At 40.0% G+C, this 23,406-nt stretch overlaps 1 protein-coding gene across 5 annotated transcripts in view; it reads right to left on the bottom strand.

Annotated features, from left to right (window-relative positions):
* Positions 1-3,204: 3,204 nt before the first annotated feature.
* LOC102313940 (tau-tubulin kinase 1) overlaps positions 3,205-23,406 on the bottom strand; it is a 55,919-nt gene continuing 35,717 nt past the window's right edge. For 4 of the 5 annotated variants that reach the window (XM_005945684.3, XM_014341158.2, XM_014341159.2 and 1 more), the window contains 2 exons: positions 4,673-6,081; positions 3,205-4,567 (listed from right to left, as the gene is read on the bottom strand). In XM_005945684.3, coding sequence (XP_005945746.1) covers positions 4,156-4,567; positions 4,673-6,081 — 1,821 coding nt within the window. In that variant the 3' untranslated portion in view covers positions 3,205-4,155. Of the gene's footprint in view, positions 4,568-4,672; positions 6,082-16,866; positions 18,559-23,406 lie in introns of those variants that run through there. The other variant, XM_014341160.2, reaches the window with a different exon arrangement.

Raw genomic sequence — 23,406 nt, forward strand, 5'->3', positions numbered from 1 at the left:
CCATCGCCCCACAAAAACGAAAAATCACCATCGCTGTTGTGCCAAAAAGTGATTTCCAATGTTTCTGTGTATTTTTTATGTGTAATATCTTTACGTATGTTGGTAAATAGACTTCGGTGAACAGGGTTTACAAAGGGGTTATATATAGAATTAAAAATTATCTATTTTTCAAGTATCTTTATAACTCTGTGTTATTGTACTTACATTATAACCAATCCGGTCCTTTATCCCCACTTAAAATATTTTTACTGAACTATTGTAATATTTGCTGCCATTTCTGCTGTGCTCTTGGCCAACTTACTCTTAAAAAAGACAATTTTAATATTAATGAGATTTTTTTTTTTTTTAAATTGCATAAATAAAGGTTATATAAAAGTCACAGCCAAAAACTGATTTTTTTGGCCGGCTTCTACCTTGTTACACGAATGTTGTTTGTGGCTCAAGATGACTTTATGTCATCCACGAGGGATGCATTTGACATATGTTTCACATATTATAGCCCAACAAGTTACTTATAGCAGTTTAAATACGAGCAATCAGTTTTTGGCAAATACCGGAAATCAGTTTTTGGCAGACAATCACTTTTTGGCACAACACCTGGCCAGTCCAGCTATGGTCGTGCCATCAGTTAACCCATCCCATCAGTCGGCAAGCCGACCCCTGGGTTACAGTGTTCCTCTTGTGAAAGCAAATATATTTGGCACAACAAAGTATTCAGACCATTATTATGCTTGTGGCAACTGCTGGACAGGACAAAACAAAAAAAAGATTCCTGACTAATACTGTCAGGGCCTACAGCTTTGCCTTGGTGTAGTCACTTGGTCAGTTGTCTCCTCACTTGGTCAGCCATCACAGTGAAGGGGAAACTTGAGAGGAAGGTGGGGGGTTCTGGGTACCCAAGCTCTGTGTGGAGGAGGGTTGAGGAGGTGTTAATATTGGCACTGTGTGAGGAGAGGCAACATGGGGGTCCAGTACTGAACCTGTTGGAAAACAGCCGCTTGTCTACGACTGTAAACTGATGGGAGATCAACATGCACGGCCAGCAGCCACTGGTCTGCTTTCACTGCTCTGAGATTAGTCATTAGCCGCGACTGGTTGTGGAGAGCTAAGGAAGACAGGGAAAAAGACATGCTGTGGAAGAGATAACAAAGGAGTTTCCCCTTGCTAACCACCTTGGGCAACATATGTGATGTAGAGGAAATGTGTGGAAAAGTATAGTTTTAGTATATCAGCAAGGAAAACTTTAACGATGACGGAGACTCTAACCATTTCCAGTCTAATAAAAGATGCATGTTGAGCAGGTGCAGGTTGAGCAGCACTTTTAGATTTGCATCTAATAGAATATCTGAATGTAATACACTTAACTGTTTTGCCAAAATAATATCAGTTGAATTAAATGGCTTGACCATGATAAGTTTTCATTCATATTTGAATTCTCCCTTCAGGTATTAACTAGAGATGGACCGATCCGATATTACGTATCGGTATCGGTCCGATACTGACCTAAATTACTGGATCGGATATCGGAGAAAAATAAAAAATGTAATCCGATCCATTAAATATCACGAAAGCACCTCACACTTCAACGCCGTAACTCACCTCAGAACGTTAGCACGTCGGAGCAGTATGCATCACGTGATAGAGTGGCTGTGGCATGCGGGACCTGTCGGTGGTCTGGATAGCATTTGGAGCTTCGCTAGCAACCTCGGCATTTCATCTCCGACAAAGTTATCCCCGAGAGAAGTAAAGCAAGTGTGTAAGTCCATCTCTGAATGTTTGTAAAGCATTCCTGCGTTAAGCTTAACGAGCGACTGCCTCTCGCTCTCCGGCTGCTACTTCAATCGTGAAACTGCTAATGATCAGCTGATCGGCTTTTCTGTCGCGAGTCTCTCTTGTTTGTTTTTGGTCCACTTTGCGCCAGAAAGAGGAAACCAGCGGCTGAACAACAGCAGCACGTTTAAGCTTGATAAGCTGTTGTTACAATTTATTTAATATTACTTTCTACACCAGGATCGTTTTCTACGTAGCTGACGGCTGGTAACTGTGCAGGGGCGGATCTAGCAAAGTTTAGCCAGGGGGGCCGATAGGGCATTAACTGGGAAAAGGGGGCACAAAGACATACTTTTCTTTCTTATTCTCATTTAAAATGTCTAGCTTTTAATAAATAATTATCTGACACCCAAAGTTTTAATTTGATGTAAAATGAATAGAAGTCAATTACTGTATATAGTAACTATTAAGTCTAATATATATACCCTAGTAAGCTATAGTACTTTTTCCTTTGGGAAGGTACCATCTGTGCAGTCTGCAATTTTGTTGAAGAAAGATGTTGAATCTATTTAATATTTCTTGAAAAATAATTGATTTCTGTGCATTTTTTTTTTCACACTGCATCAAATTAAGGTTGATTACGTCGATTAAGCATCATGAGGTGGAGCGTGAGGGGTGGTTCCCTATTTTTTATTTATTTATTTTTGTTGTTGCTGGGAGTTGGAACCCTATTAGTTAGGTTGCTTAATATTTACGCTAAGTACTCTTTAAAATACCAGAATAGGGAGGATGGTGTAGGTCTAAGTTTATTAGATTGATCAGTATTGCTGAACTATGAAATATTTTTTTTGTATACAGGTATAACAGAATAGCTTTAGTGTAGTTGTTGTTTTAAACTTGAGTATGAACTTGCAGACTTGCAAAATGCAGCAAGATATTTTAAAAAACAGTTTTGTTGATTAAAAAACACTATATCGGATTCATATCGGTATCGGCAGATATCCAAATTTATGATATCGGTATCGGTATCGGACATAAAAAACTGGTATCGTGCCATCTCTAGTATTAACAGTTAACTATGTCACATGATGATCAAGCCATTTAATGCAGCTGATATTTTTCTTACTAATCTTTTAATACACTTTTTTTTCAGAGGTCCTCACAGGAAGCATCAATATGCTTTAGTATGATGCTACTCAATTAAACAGCATTTCAAATGAGCTCAACCTTAAACTCTGCAAAAATAACATTAATCCACTTAACACAGATGGGGAACATTTTTCTGCAGATGAACTACTTTTACTTTTGATAATTTATGCAAAAATCATCTCTGTTTGCCTTTCTGTTAAAGTCATTGCACGCCACTGTGATGGATACATGTCAGTTCTGAATGTTAGTTACAGATACCAGGGAGAAAAGAATGACAAGACCCTCTGCCACATGATCAAAACTTTACTTCACGCCTCAGTCCCAGAGATTCCATATACACAGTCCAGACTTGTATTGCCAACAGAATTAAAGCAGGTATAACATCTTCTCATGCTTAACCCTGTTTTTCTCATGCATAAAAACCAGGCATAATGCCAACAAATTGGAACCAAAGATTAAAGACTTCATTTACATTTTGCTTGCCAAGATAAAAATAAAGATGTCTTTATGGGAAATGATTCGATTATGTACAATTCAAAGCATAAACAAACTAAAACACCAATATATAATAGAATGATTAAAGCATGGCCATTATCACACCAAAAGGAGTAGGCAAGCATTTGAGCGATATATGTTCACGTTCAGCTCTTCACTTTATCCGCAGTCATAATGAATATAGATTAGGAGTCTCACATTATCACAGTAAGGGTATTCAAACAAGTCCAATTTAATCTTTTTTTTTCTTTAGCCAATAGGCAAGGGGTACAGATTTTTGTACATGTTGTGTTTCCTCTACAGATTCAATGTTTCTCTGATATACTTTACCATGCAATGTGAACCAAATAGGATATTGTCAGTTCAAGAGTAATATACCCATGGAAAGCCAGGAGTAGTGTATTAGGTGTATCAGGTGAAAGTGTCTGAAACTGGACTTGTTGGAATAAGGATTCTCAGCTTCAGACAGAAGTTTCATTAGGGACTAACCAGGGAGCAGCAGACGTATCCATAGCACCATGGCAGTAATGCTCCTGTATGACAATAAGATAAATGGAAGCCCAGGTAGTCAGTTCAATAAGCTGTCCTTGGAAAAAAAATATGTATGTATGTATATAGTAAATGAACTGAAAGAAGTCAATGTGGCATCACAGTCTAATATGGAATAAGGTGAAAACCTTTGAGGCATAGCTGGTCCAAAGACTGATTATTCACAAATACTTGGAGATAAGCGTCTTTGTATTATCTAGCAAGGGCCACCTTCTCTCTAGAATTTGCTTTCCCCTTAGCTGTACTAGCTGTTTTTGGCCTGGTCCTAGCGGGCATGGTGGTAGAAGAGGACTGAGTGGTGGCTTCTTGCGAGGCGCTGCGTCGCATGGTGGTTGTAGTCCTGGGTGGCAGCATGGGGACAGTTGGGGCTCGTACCGAGAGGGGCTGCCTAGATGAACATACTCTCTGAGGGGAGGGACTGTCAGTCCTACAGTGGGATGAGCTAAGGCTGCGTCTGGTTCCAAACAAGACTCGTAGGGGCATTCGAGGGCTGCCAGATGGAGCAGGGACAGTTGAGGGACGGGGACATGTTAAGGAGGACCCAGGAGAAATAGGCCTAAATTTTTGGGGGGTAACTAGAGTGCTTAGTCCAATTTTCTGATTCCTGTGAAGAGAACATAAAAATGTGAAAAATTATTTTACTTTAAAAATATGTATCAAACTGCTTAAATTATTGTGGGTACACTATAACAAAGAAACTCAATCATACCCATTATTTAAGCGAGGAGTAGGAGCAGCACTACCAAGCCCGCCTGAAGACCGCTTTATGGGGGTAACTGGCCTGGGGATCTTGCTCCTGCACTCTTTGAAGCCTTGCTCTTCAGTTGTTTTAAGACGAGAGCTCCACCTGGACTCATCTGATGTATGCGTGTCTTCCTCTGAGCCTGCAGTGGACAGGGTTTCTGACGGCCTTCGACGCTCATCGTCCCCCGAAGACAGCGATGATGATGTACCAGAAAGCATTCTCCTCCTCATCCAGCGAGTGTGTTGCTTCTGGACTAGCAGGTGGGCCAAATCCAGCTGCCTGGCGCGATGCTGAAGCCGGACCCGAGCCGAGAGAGATAAGGACTGCTCTGAGCCTGAATCCTCCTCCATAGAAATGAGCACTGGAATTCGGCTTCGGATTCTGGGCTTGATGACAGAGAGTACTTTTGATTCTGCTGTCTGAAGTTTGGCAGGGTCTTCACTTGGTGGTGGTTGTTTTGTAAGTTCCTGTGACCGATCTTTATGTATGTCAGTTGGTGACATTGCTTCTGGAACAGGCTCCAAAGACTGGGCCAGCTCAGTAGATGGACCATTCTCAGTTTTGGGGTATTTGTCTATTTGAGTTTGGTCTTCCACTGAGTCCTTTGGATACTCTTCTATCATTGGTGCTCCCTCCACCTTCTTATGGGTGTCAGCATCTATATCGGATTTATTCATGATGGGAAAGACTTCCCGGTCACCCTCCTTGGAAGACATAACATTGAGGTGTGATGTCTCGGCAATATGAATGAAAGTACGCTCAACTTTGGTGAAGGGGGGTGAACCAGGAGCAATGGGTGTGGAAGGCCTCAGGTCTGACCTGAGAGCTGGGGACAAACGGCCAGTCTCTGAAGGTTCAGGCTGTATTGCATCCCCAACTAGAAGGCGGTCATTACGGGATGTTAGAGCACATGGTGTAGCCAACTCACCATCCAGAACGTGATCGCCGCCAGAAGGAGACTTGCGAGTGTCTCCTGGGGAGAATAGAACAAGGGTTTTGGATGCATCCTCTAGGTCTGGGTCTGCATCAGCAGCGGAGGCATGCTCCTTCTGGCCCCTCTGGTCCTCAGCCATCAGTGTTGAAGGCGCAGCATCCTGGCTACGTTCAGTACTCTTCTGACTCACCTCACTGTTGGACTCACTCTTTGTAACGTCGTCATCCTTTGGCCCTGGGGTTTCTGGAACTTCTTCGTCTGGTGTGGCAAAACTCCGCCGCTGAGGCAAAGTACCAGTCAGCATGACAGTTAGAAAGTCAGCCCTCTTGGCCTGCAGCTGAGGAAGGATGTGAAAATGCTCTTTCTCGTCACTCTGGCCTTTTGTCCGATAGTCTGGAGAGGGAGGCGACAAACCACTCTGCTCTGAAGGCGATAACACCTAGAAGCAATGCAATAACATTTTGTATTACCGATGAGTCAACTCAAAGACTTCACCCAGCTCTGTACAGAAATGTCATAAAAGGCCTTTATTAGTGAAACATTTTTAGCAGTTTTAACAATGCATGAGCACAACGTCGAGCACTCATTAGAAGCTTATTTAATATTAACATACGTAGCCTTTAAAACAATATCAGGATGGAATGGGAGAACAGTCACAATAAGTGTCTCAGCCTATAAATGAGAAAAAAGAAAATCTGATGTCAAAAACTTCCGGTGTGATGACACTAAAAACTCGTTCATTGACGATTTTTCTAGAGTTAAATACACAAATGAGTGGGGAAGGAATTACAGGAGGACAGAGTCCGTCTCTAACGTAGCGCACATGAAGCCAGCCTCAAGCTGCGCACACGAGGCTTTAACACGGTGGCACCAGCAGCGGCGTTGGAGGAAGACGCTGCAGTATTTCGCCTGCACAAGATACTACGATGGCAATGGGTGGCCCGCCCCCAGCAACAGAACTGACCCTCGACAGCGCAGAGAGTAAAAGAAAGGCAGAGGGAGTTTCAAAGACGTGAAGATAAATGATATAGATGATATAAGGCCATTCTTATATCACGTGTGACGTCACAGTCTCTTCAACTCATTAGAACAGAGGAGCGGCACCAGCAGCAGGAGTAAAGATCTTGGACAGTTAGGATGGAGGCAGTTTCACAGCTTGCCAAACAGGCAAAAATTAACCAGAAGCAATTCTAAAACGATGAGTTTTCAGTTGTTTTTTTAAAAGCCACTACAGTCCACAGTTTTTAGGCTCAGAGGGAGACAGTTCCAAAGTCTAGGGGCCACAGTGGCAAAAGCTCTGTCACCCTTAGTTCTCATCTTAGTGTGATGCATAGCAAGTAAGCCCTGATCAGATGATCTCGGTGACATGCTAGGGACACAGGGCTATAGAAGATCAGGAATGTAAGCTGGTGCCAGTCTATGCAAAGCTCTAAAAGTCAAAACCAGGATCTTAAAATGGACTCTAAATTCAATAGGAAGCCAGTGTAAATGACATAGCAACAATGTCACATGTGAATATTTAGAGGACTTGGTCAGAAACCTAGCTGCAGCGTTTTGCACAACCTGCAGATGTTCCACATGTGCAGACACATAAACAGTGAGTTACAATAGTGTATACTGTAGATCAATACAATAGATGCATACAACTGGGTGGCTGTAGCTCAGGAGGTAGAGCAGGTCACCTACTGATCAGAAGGTCGGTGGTTCGATCCCTGGCTCCTCCAGTCTGCATGTCAAGTATCCTTGGGCAAGATACTAACCTCAGCTTGCTCTCTGATGCATCGGAGTATGAATGTGTGAATGTCGTTAGAAAGCACTAAGTGTAGATAAAGTTCTTGTGAGAATTTGGGTGAATGAGGCATGTTGTATAGAGTGCTTTGAGTACTCTGTGAGAGTAGAAAAGCACTATAATCAGTCCATTTACAAGCAATGTGTCATAAGCCAGTGGCTAGAAGTAAAATAAATGGAAACTTGATAGACAGTGTTGAGCTCTCCTGAGCAGGGGTTTCAACCTTAAATGGCACAGCTGGCTCTGAGATTTCATTGGAGGGCTACTTTACTGTTCAAGTAGTACAAAAAACCGAATAAACAAACAAACTAGAAAAAACCCAAAAATGAAGTGGGGTTTTTTTTGGGTTTGTTTTTTTCCAATTTCAAATATTGTATAACAAAATAAAACTGCAAATGTGAACACAATTTTTTTTCTCACTCTTAACTAACTGAAGCATTTCATTGAACTACCAAATAAACAAATTACTATTCTCTTTCTGGCCAGACACAAGTGCACACATTAGTTTTTGACTGCTAGTGAAAATTGTTTTCTTTACAAATAACTCTCTCAAATAACACAGCCAATCCCTCAACATGTTACTACTCTCTGCTCATGTTACCTTCATATTAAATAAGTTTTTGCTTTTAAAATAACTTATTTTAACATTGCACTCAACAACGGACAAATCCTCCCTAACAAAAAACACAACTTCAAGGGCCAAATTGTGTAGTCCAAGTATGGGTTGGTTTTTGAGGACCCTGCTCCAGAGCAACACGTCAGGGGTGCTGTTTAAGCCCCTCCCTATTGACATTATTTATTGAGCCTCTGGCCCAATATATAACAAAGCGATGAGTTGAAAGGGGTTAGCAGTGGAAGAACAAAGTGTAGGTCTCTTCGTAGATGATGTAATAATATACCTCTAAAACCCAGATCATACATTCTTAAAGCTCTGGACTATTCTAGAAGAGTTTGGAGGAAAATGTAATATTTCTAAGACTCAAATATTGTGCATAAACTACAAACCCATTGAATTTATCAGACATAAATACAAACTTAAATGGGATTCAGAAAATTAAAAATATTAGGAATCTAACTAAACACAATATATGAGACCATTTACAGTAGGTTTACGAAAGGATTTAACAAAATGGACACCCTTAGTTATGGATCTCAATTCAAGAATAGAGGTAATACCCAGATTGTTGTATTTATTCCTTTCACTACCAATGCATATCCCTGATGCTCAATTTGCCAAATGGAACAAACAAATGAGTAGATTTATTTAGAAGGGGTAAAAACCGAGGGTAAAACTGAAAACTCTCCAACTAGAAAAGGGAAGAGGAGGACTGACTATTCCAAGAGAGTATTATCAGATAGCCCAGCTGACATGCACTGGAAACATATTGAGCTCAATGATGGAGTGAGTTGCCCTCAGACAAAATGTACACACATTTCAGGGACCAAAATCCCATTGTTGCAACAACATTAAAGGTCTGGTGGGATCTGGCAATCAAATACAAACTCGAAGGAGATTGTAAAATGCTGATTTGGCCCTCACATTCTCCAGAATTCAGAACTGGTCAACTGGATAACACATTCACGAAATGGAGAGACGGTGAAATCACAGCAGTATGTACGTTAACAGACGGGAAAGTGTTTAAGTCCTTCAAAAAGAAGAGTTTGAGCTGGATAATTCTGACTTATTTAGGTATCTTCATTTGAGACACTGAGAGCAGAAACTCTGTCTCTCAAGAGGTCATTGAGCTAATAGAAATGGTTACTGTGGAAGAAGAAGTTACCGTCAAAGGTTGTGTCAAAAATGTAAAAATGCTTCCAAAATGTAACAGAAATTATTCATTGTGGATAACACAAAAATGGGAATCAGAACTGAAGATTGACCTTTCAGGGGATGAGCTGCCTGTTACAACACACTTCTACTTGCTGTGGACAATGGAGAGAATCTGGCTGGAAAAATTTGACAAGATTTTTTTAATCACACCTCACGTCACAAGTAAACAGTTGTGAATCCCACAGCAATGGTGGAGACTGCAGTCATATCAGTGCGAATCACTAAAATTTTTTGGAAATGTGAAAAGGTTCAACTTTTCTGGGAATTGTCAAAATACCAGAGGATATCTTAAGTTATAAAATACCTAATGATCTACAGATTTTGTACTTAGGCCTACTACCCACAGAAGTAATTCACGGTGAGGACCTTTACCTGTTTAAACTGATGCCTGTACAAACATTATTACAAGAAACTGGCTTTAAAGTGATCCTTTGCGATTGAAACAATGGCGAGACGTCATGGAGCAAATTTCCACAATGAAAAAAATAACTTATTCCTTAAGTAGTGCTGTCAGCGTTAATCTCGTTAAAATCTCATTAAAGTGACATTAACACCATAACACAGCAAATCTCTGTTAGCGAGTTGACGCGGATCGCCCCGTGCGTCAATGCGTTATCGTGGTTAGCTCGTTAACACTGTGCAGCCCCACGTTAACTCGCTAATGGAGATTTTCCGCGTTAATGCGGTAATGGCGTTAACGTCATTTTAACGAGATTAACACTGACAGGTGATGTCTTTTTCAGGGAAGGCTTTACATATTACAGCAACACAATGTTAAGCTAAACAGTGCATCTATTACAACAGCTTTGTAGTAGAAGAGACCAGCTGTTTAACTGACCTGCATGCAGTCCACGCCTTTCACCACCTAAAAACATCACAAAACAAAAAAAAATACAAGGGGAAGCTAAAAGCTTGTAATGGGCTCTCCCTAAGAAGCAAAGACAGCATAAACTGGTACATTTTTCCCAAAACCCATTTTAATGTCATTTTGGTTGAACACAAGCTTTTCAAGATTGTCTAGATTACATAAATTGATATAAAAGGCACAAAAATGCATTGCAGAGTTCATCCTTAGATAGCACACAGTTTGATATTCAGGTGATTTTTCAAGTGTTTCCCTCGTTCAATCTTTAACATACAGCTTGGACATACATACTGAACCCCGGTTATTATCATGCTTATTAGAGGTTAAATGAAAATTGATTTCTCTTAATTGCTTTCTACATTTCTATATATATCTGTACAGGGTTATTTTTTTGGATTTACAAAAGTTTAAAATACATGCTTTACCTGTAAATTATACAAGCAATGCTGTACAATCATATAGTGATAGAAAAAAATGCTTACATATTTTGTACATGTGAAAGACACTCACGGATCATCACACTGAACAAATATTGTGAGCATTCAGTCATCTTTTCCTTATCTACAATCTGCTGAGACTACAAAACTGATGAAGGAGCATTCAGGTAAAATTTAATATTCTTTTTTTTGCTCTGTTGCTGCTATAGTCAAATTAAAGATGGGTGCCTTGAAGCATAGTTCAGAGCAAAAACTAGAAGCAAAGGGTTACGTGTAAGCTTAGCTCCATCAAAATAGGAAAGGTTTCTGTCTCCTACAACAACAAAAATGTCTTAATTCAAATGCTGACTTAAATTAATTAGTTAATTAATTTTAGTAGCAATAGTTTATAGTATTCTATTGCACACTTTTTTCCCTCTGATCAGGGAAAATCTACAATCGGCCCCTCGCCCCCTCTGGCCAGAGGGGCCGAGGGGCCGATTGTAGATTTTGGCGCAATATGGCAGCCTTGCTTCTGTCAGTTTGCCCCAGGGCAGCTGTGGCTACAACCGTAGCTTGCCTCCACCAGTGTGTGAATGCGAGAGTGAATGAATAGTGGCATTGTAAAGCGCTTTGGGTGCCTTGAAAAGCGCTATATAAATCCAATCTATTATTATTATTATTATAGGTGGGAAAAAGCATATTCCACCAACCAGTTGATGAATGTTTGCTGGCTATTACCAGCTGAAATTGGTCACAAAGAGCACCAATTTCTGCACCAAAAAACTCAGATTGCTGCAGTTACCCATAGTTTGCATGGAATATGCAGATTTGTCTTCAAACTCTTGCTAGCTAGCTACCAAGCAGTAGAACAGTTGCAGTGAAATTGGAAAAAGTGCAAAGCAAACGAAAAACTTAAACTGTTCAACTTCAAAGGAAAAGTTGTGGTTAAAAGTCCCAACTTTTAATTCAAAGCCAAACAGTTACTGTTTCGTGTTTGGTTGGAATTTCACAGTTTCACTAGCACTGAGCAAGCAGTTAACAAAATCCTCCCTTCCTTGCCAACTACGGCCAACTGCAACAGTCTGCTAGTGTCCAAGGCAATTGCACGATTGATTATCTTCAACTGGCAACAGCAAGCAATCTCCTGTAGCTACACACCAGCGTCACTTAGAATATAGATTTTTTCTAAACTATTAAGGTAGTTAGGAGACACATGCACGAACTTGTCTTGCAGTATCCCCGTGCTTCTAGCTTTTGTACCAAGCTAGGCTAATTGTATCAACAAATCTATGAAAGTGGCATAGTGCTGAAATATACCAACTGGACACCAGTATATACCTCTCTCTATGTATATTCACATTTTTTTGTTAGTCCTTAAAGAATATCAGGAAGACATTAAATATGCAAACGTATGTATGTATATCTGGAAGGACATATCTCTTTATTTATTTTATAATTTTTTGTGAATCATGCCATATTTTCTATGGTAGACCTTAACAGTTTTAATATGTTTTACTCAATCAACTAATTGCTTTACAGCTGCTGTAATTTTATGTAATGAAACAGTTATTCTTCCAGTTAATTATAACTTTAAAAATGTGGAGTTTTCAAAATAAAAAACTATAAACCTCATAATATACATATATGGTTAATCGCAGGTTGTTCCTCCACTAACTGGAGAACACCTAAAATATATTTTCACATAATCACTCAAAAACACTCAAATCAAAAAGACTTGTCTGATCCGTGAGTATCTCGTGTAGATGTGAATTATTTACAGAACAATCCCAGACTTCTTTTAGTCAGAGCTGTATACATAATTACTGTACAGTGCTGTTTTTTACAGTTGGCAATGCATGTTGTTCAGATAGCAGATCTCATGCAAAGAATGGACACAGTTGGCAAACAGTTTTGGTACAAGATGACACCTGTTGCAGATCACTCTTTTAGACTTGAGGTGTTTTTAGTAGAATAAGCACACTGACATATTTCTACTCCCTGTTTGTAACCAAATGTAGCATTACCTTAATGGTGATACAGGATTGTACTAGTGACAATCCTGTGTGGTAGTTGAATCATTTTGCTTGCATGCAAAATAAAGTTCAAAGTTAGCAGCTAGTCCCCTTCATACATTCTCAAAGTGTTTATGTTGTAATGCTATGGTAATATAAAATATACAGGGTGTCCTGAACTCAGTGTGAAGCAGCATGAAAACAAACTCAGTCTTACCATCAGGCTGGATCTGAATAACTGTCGGCACAGAGATAATGCCTCAAATAGAAGCTAAATAAAAGCGCAAGTGGTGCGTATTTAGTTAATGTAGCCCTTTGTAGCCCTGACATTGCCCGAGCATGTCTTTCATTGCACAACATGGCCATCTTATCTAATGTTCTGTATATTTAAGACTAAAGAGAAAATTGTTCTTTAACAGCAGCATACAACAGACTATATTATATGAGCCATGACATGAATAAAGTGGAGGGTTTCAGAAGGAAAGACATATATACTGTATGTCTTTCCTCCTGAAACCCTCCATGTTTTTTCACATTGGCTCATGTGGTTGGTCAGTTAGCTTCTTAGGGTACCCCAAATAGGGTTTAAAATTCTTAGGACCCTAAACCGTTTGAATTTAGAACTCAAAAACCTTCTTGGATGAGAGGTGAAATATCTTCATGAAACTTTAAGACTTCCACTTGCTTTCTTTCCAAGCTCTTTAGACTACCATGACCCAGATGACTGAAAACCTACACAGACACATTGAGAAGACCAATATTTCTTCCGGTAAAAGCCAGCAGATATCTGGATAACTGATATTTCTGATAGTTAAAAAGCAAATAAAAAGTTACATTATTGTCAGATAAAAGCTGATGATAGTAACCATCACAGACTTATTGCTTGCAGACCTGGCTGAAACTGAATGCTACTCAAACTATAAACAGAAAACAAATAAAAATATTTTGAAATATTCTATTTCAAAGATCTTTTCCACTGCTCACGAATTCTTTTGTTTATAGAGATAAGAGTTTTTCCAACAAGTTCTCCAAAATGAAAAACCATTTACTTTGTCCGTATTCTCTCTTTTTATCTCTGGTTATCTTTCCAGCGTTGAACCATTTCAATTTCCTAACAAAAAGCACCTCTTCGTCAATCATACCTGGCACTGACACCCTGGCACTGACCTTATAATGAAACTGAAATGTTACGTTTCATCATGTTTGTTTAGAAGATAAAGTGGACCTTTGCATTTTTAAAAAGAAAAATCCCTTATTCTGCTCTACTGGATCTATTATGTGATATTAGGTGCAAAAAATCAAAAAAGCGCAGCTGGCCTGCAGACAATCTTTTATGCTTCAAGCTTGGGTCCTCTACCAGAGGCCTGGGAACTTGAGGGTCCTGCACAGTATCTTTGCTGTTCCTAGGACTGCACTTTTCAAGACAGAGATCTCTGATTCCGTTCCTGGGATCTGAACCACTCACCCAGTTTAGGGGTAAATGCCCTAAGCACTCCAGTTACCACAGGACCACATTTCCTCTTGCTCCTCTCTTAGCCACTGATATTTCTCACTTTGACTTGGTAAAGTTACATTTATCACCATGACCTTCTTCCTCTGCGTGTCCACTACTATGTCCAGATGGTTAGCCATAAGCAGTTTGGCCGTCTGTATCTGGAAGTCCCACAGGATCTTAGATTGGTCATTATACCCCTAGTTACGATATTCCACGTATGCCCTGCCTGCTAGCATTTTCCACCCTGCTGCAATGTGCCTGATTGCCTCAGGGGCATCCCTACACAGCCTGCACCTGAGATCTCGCCTAGTGTTGTAGACCTCAGCCTCTATCGATCTTAGAGCTTGTTCCTGCACTGCTGTGATTAGTGCCTATGCTCAGTCCAGCTTTGTCCAGCCATTGGATTTCTCAGTTGTGACCATCTTCCTGATGTACTCCTTGGTCTCCCTTCTTCTGCTTATTGTACAGTCTTGGCGGGCTGGACTTCTGGTGAAACCCTCAATGTATGGTTATGGCTTATTATCCCAGCAGGGTATTTTACAACTGGCAGAGTGGTGGTATTGATTGCTTGGATCTTGTTCTTCTCATTCAGCTTCTCTTAATCTCTGCAGGTATTTGGTGCCTGCAGCTTTCCTGGGGCCTCTTCGTGGTTCCTATTTGCAGGTGGGATTGCAAGGTACTTGTACCTATCCTCAATGTCTGCAATGCTGCCTGCCGTGTGAATGTTAGACAGAAAGCACTTAGAAATAGCAAGGAAAAAATTGCTTGTGTGAATGGGTGAATGAGGCAAGTTATGTAAAGCGCATTGAGTGCACAGATAGAGTAGAAAAGCGCTATATAAGAACCAGTCCATTCACCATATACTCTTTCTCTCTTTGCTACCATTCGACTATGACATTCTGATGTTGGCGTGGATCAGCGAATCAAGGTCTAATTCACTCCTGGCATGTGGCTTGATGCCATCCATGTACAGGATTTGGCTGACATTGCTTGATTCTTTAGTATGTATGCGAAGCCAGTCTTGTTAATGGTCTGGCTGATTTCATACCTATGCAGAATAACAGTGGGACAGAGCACCTCCTTGGTAAATACCACACTTAATAGTGGCTTGTGTAATTGGATTGAAGTTGTCCTCTAGTGTTGTTTGCCACATCCCCATTGAATTCCTGATAAAGGCTCTTAGGGTCCTGTTGACCTTATACATTTCTCGGCTTCCAGGATCTATGTGTCAGGTATTGTCATAGGCGGTGCACAGGTTGGTCAGTCTGGTCATAAGTGACTTGAGTGGCTGCTCTATCAAGCAGAAGCTGGTGTTCTGCACCAGTGGTGTTTCTTCCAATTTCTTTCTGGGCCTCGCTCATATACTGAGCCATGTGCCTGTCCATCTTAGCTGCTATGATACTTGACAAGAGTTTCTGTAAGGCAGGTTATTGGTCGGTAGTTGGACGTACTTGGGCATCAGGACTGTCTGGCTAGCCATTCTGGGTATGTCTCATCCATAAACAGCAACTTAATTTGTGTTGCCAGGCGCTCGTGGCGTGCAATTAGCTTCTTCAGCCAGTAAGTGTCAGGGCCGAGTCCAGCTCTTTGTGCCTGAGACTCTTTCTTGGATGTCTGCCACTGTGATAGTTACTGGAAATTGTTCAAGGTTGCTGTGGCCTGCTCTTAGAACCACTAACGACTAAGGACTGTTATTATTTGTTGCATTCATCTCCCATCTGATCTTCCTGTTTTGCTGTGTCTCCAGACTTGGTGGGGCTGCTCCCATATTGTTCCCCTGTCGCTAAGAGTATACCTTGGATGGTTCAGTAGAGAACATCCAGTTTATTCTCAGGGTTCTATCTCTCTGGTATACCCCTTCAGGCAGTTTGCCAAGTAACCTGTTGGTGTGCAAGTGTTGGTGTGATATCTATCTATGTGTCTATTTACATTAGTACTTCTAACAGAAACCCAACATACAATACATAAAATAAGTCTTTTTGAATATATTTTAAACTAACAATAAATATAACAGGATTGACTGCATCTTCTGGAAGACCTGGATTTAACTCAAACTCAAACAAGTTTACAAATTTAAATGTAGAATTTAAAACATTTAAGAATTTGAATGAATCTGTTTGAGTGAATTCAAAAGGATCATGATGTTATGAAAAATAGATGTTAAAATATTTCAGTAATGGGCTCACTGACTGGCACTGCTGTGAATGCCCCAAACTCATTCAAAGCACACAAATGCAAATAGCAATGCTGGATGCATTCCATGGAAATCTGCTACCTCAGTGAGTGTGCTTAAATTATAATAAACAGAAAAAGAAAAATGATAAAAGAAAATCACAGATATGTTGTGTAAAACAAGATTCTGTACAACTAACGTGCACGATTCTTTTGATGGAATAATACATCCAAGCACATTCTGTTTAGCTCAATTTGTCAGCATGTGTGTGCTTGAATGGATCCCGATCACCTAAAAATATGTATCAAAGGAGAGTCAAACAAGAGCTCCAGCAAACACTTCACAAACTGACATGTACTTTTAAATGTTCCAAATGTAAGTTCACTTCTTTTACAGTCTTCTGATACTAATGAGAATTCATTACAAAAAGTGCAAAAGTTAAATTTAAAAAGGTCATAAAACAGGCTTTAACTTTGTTAGGTCCTATCTGGCAGCCTTCTTCAGCCCTATACATTTTCCAGTTAAGAGGTGGCCCTTAATGTCAAAGAAAACAGTTCAGAAAATTATTTCTTTCAAATAAACTTTTTAGCGTATTAAAACTATAAATAAGACTATAAACTATAAATAATAAATCCATTCAAGAAAAAACAACCTTTTTTTGGTCTTTTTCATGATTTTTGCTTGTTTTGAAAAGGAATCTTTTTATTTTCTTAGGTAGAATATTGTGTTTATTGTAAATTTGTTTACTATGTAGTGGTAGTTGTTAATTTGTAATATAAATTAATGTAAATAAAAAGTGATTTTATACATTTGTAAATTTGTTATTGGTGTTAATTCATTTATGACATGCCAGTGTGTGTTCGTTTCTTTTACTAATTAGTTTCAATTTATTTAGTAACTATTATTTTTTGTGAAATATTTGTCTTTTAGGGACACCGTACATCTTGGTGTCAGGTGTAGGTGTAATTAGAGGTTAATGCTGAATTCCTTTTCACACCTCGAGAAAGACTTTTATCACATACCCCTCTCTCTTCACACACAGAGTTTAATGAAGCAGAAGCAGAGTGAGATGTTTATATCACTGGTTGAGTAATGGCGAAGATTTGTGAAGTCTTGGTGCAAAACCTTGGTGGGATAACCTGCACTTGTTGATAATCACACTTTCATTTTAGCAGAAAAGAATTGAAATAAATAAATGCACAGATATTGTAAAGCTTAACAGTCTGTTTGCAGCCCCACTCTGTTTCACGCTCCTCTTCTTCATAGAAGCAAGAAGGATGTATTCAGTTTCACATTATTCACATGAGTCTGCCAGATCTGTGGCATGTGCAACATCAGGTTTGTAGAAGCTTGTTAGAGTTTATTGCATGGAAAATATTCCCCATCTTGAGCATTTTTCTTCTTTTCTTCTGTTCCTCTTCTTACAATTGATAGAGCTACGTGACTGTGAATGTGTGTGTGATACTAAGTGTTTACCAGCTTAGCAGTGCTGCTGTCTGCCAGTAATATGGCTTGTTTTGTTTCATGACCATGTCTGGCTCTTAGTGTGCTGTTTTTATCACGTCTGATTTATCTATGTGTACATTCATTAGAATATTTGTATATGCAGAGCTGGCCAGAAATATCTAATGAACCAAATACAAAGGCAAAGCTGTGTTTTATTTTGGTATTAATAAGTATACTCCTTGTTTTGACACAAGTCAAATGTCTTCCCAGCTCACCAGTGATGCTTCGTAATTTAAGGGCCTTGTGAAGCATTCTACACATTTTATTTAGGGCCAATGAAATTTAAAGATTTATGGATAAATACTAATAAAATAATTAGTATTTTAATAGTTGGTACTCTTAATCAGAGCAAATGCACCAGAGATGATCTTGACTGTGGAACACAAATGGTGGAACAATTTGTGAGAGGCCAAACTGCACCGGGCCCCAAGTTGGTGTGACCAACCCTGCATACAGTATGCGTGTATTGTGTATGTGTCTACTTAACACATGTGTTAATTTAATATGTGTTTGAGTCCATCTCTCAGCTGTTGTTCTTGTTCATGAGCTTAGCTAACACGTGCTGCAGCTGTGCCCTCGACATATTCAGAACAGAGTGTCTGCTCCGTGGGCTGCCAGGGGTCGGCAGAGTGCCAGCATGCCGCCGGCGGGTTGAAGTAGCAGTGGCGTTGACGTGTGCTGGGCTGCTCTCAGCTGAGCGGCTCCTCTGGATAAAGTTCCCTCCTCCATGAGGATACTGCTCTGTCTCAAGGGTGGAGGAAGAAAAGACATAGGAGGCCAGCCTCCTCAGTTGGTTGGGACGTGGTTGGTGCCTGTCCTCCTCCAACTGCAAACAGATCAACCAGAAAGAGGGAAGTGAGGTTAAAAAAGTTTAAATTAATTATTTATTTAAAAAAAAAAACAAGCAAACAATAAATTTCAGATTTTCTTACAGCTACAACCCAACATTGGTTTGACTTCCTGCCCTTTTCTCCTACCCCTCCATGACGTTAGACAGGTTAGACAGGAGAAAGCTGATTGATGCTCACTTCTGTCAAAAGCCCTCAGCTTAAATGTTGTGAGAAAAGGTGCTTGGGGAGAGAAGCTGGTGGAGTGCTGGTGTAAACCTGGCACTCTAAAGTTACAGTTATCAGAAACTATTTAGAAGCTATTAGAAACTTAACTGGACAGTTACACCAATTGACTAGCTTTTTGGATCAGACTAGCATCCTGGATTAGACTGGGAAAATGACGATGAAGACACTTTCCCCGACAAAGCACTTAAAAGGACACAAAGGCACCAGCACAAGCGCTGCACATACTGTATCTCACTAGTCTGGTCAGTTTGAGCTTTTGTTTTCTGAATGAAAAATTACCATTGGAGGTACAAAAAGAAACAGGGAACACAAAAAAGAGATGAGTCATCAAGCACACAAAACACAAACACACAATGGAGGGAAAAAGGGAGGAAATATGTTTGAACAGAAGAAAAAGGAAGAGGAAGAACAGAAATTCAGTGAGAGAACAGAGGTAAAGGACTATTCCTAAACTGTGCTTACCCCGAAACATCACTTTATTTCTTCTTGTGTTGTCCCAATGGCACCCTCGCTCTTTTCTTTGTCTCCTCAGATGAGTCAAACTTGACATACTGTGTACTTTTAAAGCGATAGGTTGGGGGCAAAGGCATCAGTAGTTATGTGGGAGCGGGAAAAAGAATTGACGCAGAAAAGACAATGGCAGTCCTCGATGGTTGGCAGCAGACAAGCTTGCTCTGAGTCTAGAGATGACAATCGTCGCGAAAACAAAGGAAAGTCAAAGAAGAGCTCACTAAAAAGCGCTAAAATTAATTTGTGCATACGAATTTTCCACTGACACGGGCTTAAAAGGTATCCTGTTTCACTGCAGATAAAGTGAAATTTCAGTGATGATGTTGCACGTCCAGCCTGTAAACAGCAGCCACCAAGTATGGAGGACCAAACCTGACCTATTTGTAAATAAATAATGGACAACTCAAATGGTCACAAAATTGTAATTCAACTAAAAAAATCAAACGTAGATTTAAATTAATAGAAAATCACATCCATGAAGAAAATCCTGCTAAGGAAAATGAAAATGATGTGAAAATACAAAGTGAGCTTAATGTGAAATTCAGTGATTCCACATTAGTTTTCCACATAACCGGCTCTTCATACGCAGAATTCAGTTCAGTTTTATCTCTAAGGAGAACCAAGCAATTGTTGTGCTCACCTCCCCACCGCCCAACCCCATCCCCCCACCTCTTCCTCTAGTTCTATAGTGCCATTTCCATAGAAATAATTCTTGAGAAATTCCCAAGCACACAAAAACAAACACACACACACACAACTAAGAATCCTGTGTCATGAAAAGTTCTTGGTTTTCAGAGAATGAGCCCATTAGATGATACCATGACATTTCTTCTAGCCCCATTCTCAAGACAAATGTACTAAAATGTACTTAATCTATTTATTTATTTATTAAAATGAAGTTTAATTTCTTTTTGGTCCCTAGTTTGGTCCTCCATAACAAAGTGCTGTTTGTTTTTATGTTTTTATTTGTTTACTTTAACTTGGTCAAAACTTAGCATATATAAACTTAGCATAAAAAATAAGGAAATTTTTGTTTGCTCAAGTATTGCTTTATTGTAACAGTGCTTCCTGGCAATAAATATTATTCTGTTAGATAGCATTGGTTAAGCAGCAGAGTTTAGTATTTGGGTTGCACCCATAGAAAACTAGCCAAATCCCCTCTGCCAATGCCAAACAGCTTATTCTGTTATTGAGTCCTGTTTGGTGCTGTTTTATTGTATTGGGTGATTAAGGCTACGTCCACACGTACACGGGTATTTTTGAAAACTGAGATTTTCCGTTTTTGTTTTAAAAAATAATCCCGTCCACACGTAAACGCAGAAATGAAGGAAAACGCTGCTAGGAACATGCCAAAGCAACAGGTGGCGATATATTCCTAACCGTGTAGAAATGTTGGCCAATCAGAAGTCTAGAAGCCTCGGTGGGAAATAGTAAACAAAGCTGGGGCATAGAAGCAGAACCGAGTCGTATGTGTGGAAGGACAGTAACTGTGTGTATATGTAAGCATTTAAACACTGCAGAGAGTAGAATTAACAGTAACAGTATTGTAGAAATTCATTTCACCGAAACAATAACGTGGCGCACAGTGACGTCAAAAAAGGCGCACACCTTTGACGCTGCATTTTCTCAGTTTTTCTCGTCCACACGTAAATGCAAAAACGGAGTTTTCAAAAATATCCACCCTGGCCGGAGTTTTTAAAAATCTCCGTTTTCAGTGACCAAAAACGCCGTTTACGTGTGGACGAAAGGTGCAAACGCACAGAAAAATCTGCGTTTTCAGTGACCACGCTGTTTACGTTTGGACGAATTCATTTAACAAACAGGGGCCTCAGCAGCATGTGGAAGAACCATACATAGCCACAACAGCATGGCACCACCTCTTCCTCATGCCGGTCACCAGCTTGGTTGTGGGATGGTATCCAATTCTTCAACCATCATTTGTTGCAAGTAAGCCAGTGTGGTTGTGTTGGTCATTCTGGCACAAACAGCACACCTAAGCATCAAGGTCAGCACTGCAGGTAGGCCATTCAATCCTCTCCACTCCCAAATTCAAGAAGTCTCTGATAAACCCTGCACTGTAGGGACGAGGTGGACTGTGGAGACATGGGTTTGCTACTGGAATCTCATCTCAATAACACCCACCCACACCATCACATTGCCTCAAGCAAAAACTGTTACCCTATGGGTACAGTCATGGCAGGCCTCCTGGTTGATCTATGGGACTGAAGATTGGCTGTGTGCAGTTTGTTCCGGTATAGAACATATAGAAGACAGCCTACAGTTTGTAAGTGCTGACGGGGTAAGAAAACCGTATTCTTGTGGTATCATCTTCTTGGGACACATATTTTGCAGCCTGTCTCTGACGTCCCTTGATATATGAAACTTGCTCTTTCACTTGGAGATGCCAATAAGCCTCACTCCAAAAAGTGGTTGGTTTTGTGGAACACCAGCTTGAAGTTGCCTTATGACATGTGACCTGATCCAAGTAAATCAAACATGGCATGGTAGAGACGGCTGACAGCTTCACAGAGACAGCTGGTAGAAACCAATAACCGCTGCGGACCACTGGGTCCATGCTCACAGACACTGCTAATCAGCCACCAGATTCTTAGTTACTGGGGCACCAGAACCTCAAAACAAGAGTCAATAGCAGAATAAGCTCTTTGGAAGAGACAATTTAGCAAGTTTTTCATGGGTGTAGCCAACATACTTAGCTCTGCTAAGCCCGAATTTCATTTTCCTCACGCACTTGGCACCATTTAAAGGGGAAATAAACAGGTAGAGGATTGATTACCAAGAAGCAGTATGATAAAGAAATACTAGAACAAACTCACATTTCCTTACTTTTTGTGCCAAGTTTATAATCATAATGTCGTTGGGATCTTAGGTTTCCATACACTCGTCATGTGCACGAATGTCATGGCAATTTTTATGCTTTTAAAAACATGAAATTCTTAGTAAGAAAAATGAAGAAAATTTAGACTTTTAATTCAAATTTCATGCTGGGTTAAGCAAATAGGACAAGCTGTACCACTAAAATAAAAATATCAGTACCATTTGTATAAGAAGGTATTTTGATATTAAAAGGGTATTTGAGAAGGTATTGTATAGGCTAATCTAATTATAATTGAGAAAATATATTTCTCAAGAATATACATACTTGCCCTGGAGTAGTCTTATAATCAAATCGATCTGAGGCTAAACAGTAACACATGACAGCCAGTCCTGTTTGGGTATCACCAGGAAATGTCGCACAAAAATATATCAAAGAGATTCAATCGTGTGTCATAGTCAGGGGTTAAAGTGGGTTGTGTTTTCTGTTTTATAAGTTGGTTTTTTTTGGGGGGGGGGGCACTCAAACGACTACAGGTGTCCATAAGCTGTGGTTGCTGTACTTTAGTATCTAGCTAGCACTACAAAAGAACATAAAGGGGAACAACATTTTTTAAGTGGCAGGTAATTTCAAATATGGCGCGTCTATCAGCTCAACAAAGATTAGCAAACACACAAATTGTTTGTGTGCAGTTTGATGCACAACATTTTGCTAGCTAAAGGTCCAGCTGGAGGCCGCATTTGTAGGCCGATTATATCACAGCCAGGCGACGAAGGCTGATCCCAATTCGAAGGCTGCTCCAAATGCAGCCGACAAATGCGTCCTTTATTTCCCCAGATATGAAGGATGGGTCAGGTGTATCCTTCATGTCCCAAACTATCCCAGAATTTATGGCGCTACTAAGTTTTAATATTACTCTTTCTAGGTCCCAAAATCAACTTTTAAGATATTTTCAGGCAAGAATGTAGCTGTGTAAACTTCAAATATCTGCTCGATTTATCAAGACATCACATATTTGCAAAAGTGCGCTGACATTTTCGGAGATGCCTGTTACCCACCAGCTCGATAACTGACTGGGAGGTCAAGACTCACTAGAGCCAGCAAGAACACTGGACTCCTGGCACACTGTTTTCAGACCCCTGCGGTCTTTCGCTACTCAGGTTAAACATGATATATAAGTCACTTAGACAACTTAAAAATGTTATTGTAAGGCTTTTTTATTTGTTTCTGAGTAAATTGGTTTGACTGAGATTTA

The sequence above is a fragment of the Haplochromis burtoni genome, unplaced genomic scaffold (assembly GCF_018398535.1).
Source record: "Haplochromis burtoni strain Fernald_Lab_line unplaced genomic scaffold, NCSU_Asbu1 Contig_457, whole genome shotgun sequence".
Taxonomy (NCBI): Eukaryota; Metazoa; Chordata; class Actinopteri; order Cichliformes; family Cichlidae; genus Haplochromis; species Haplochromis burtoni.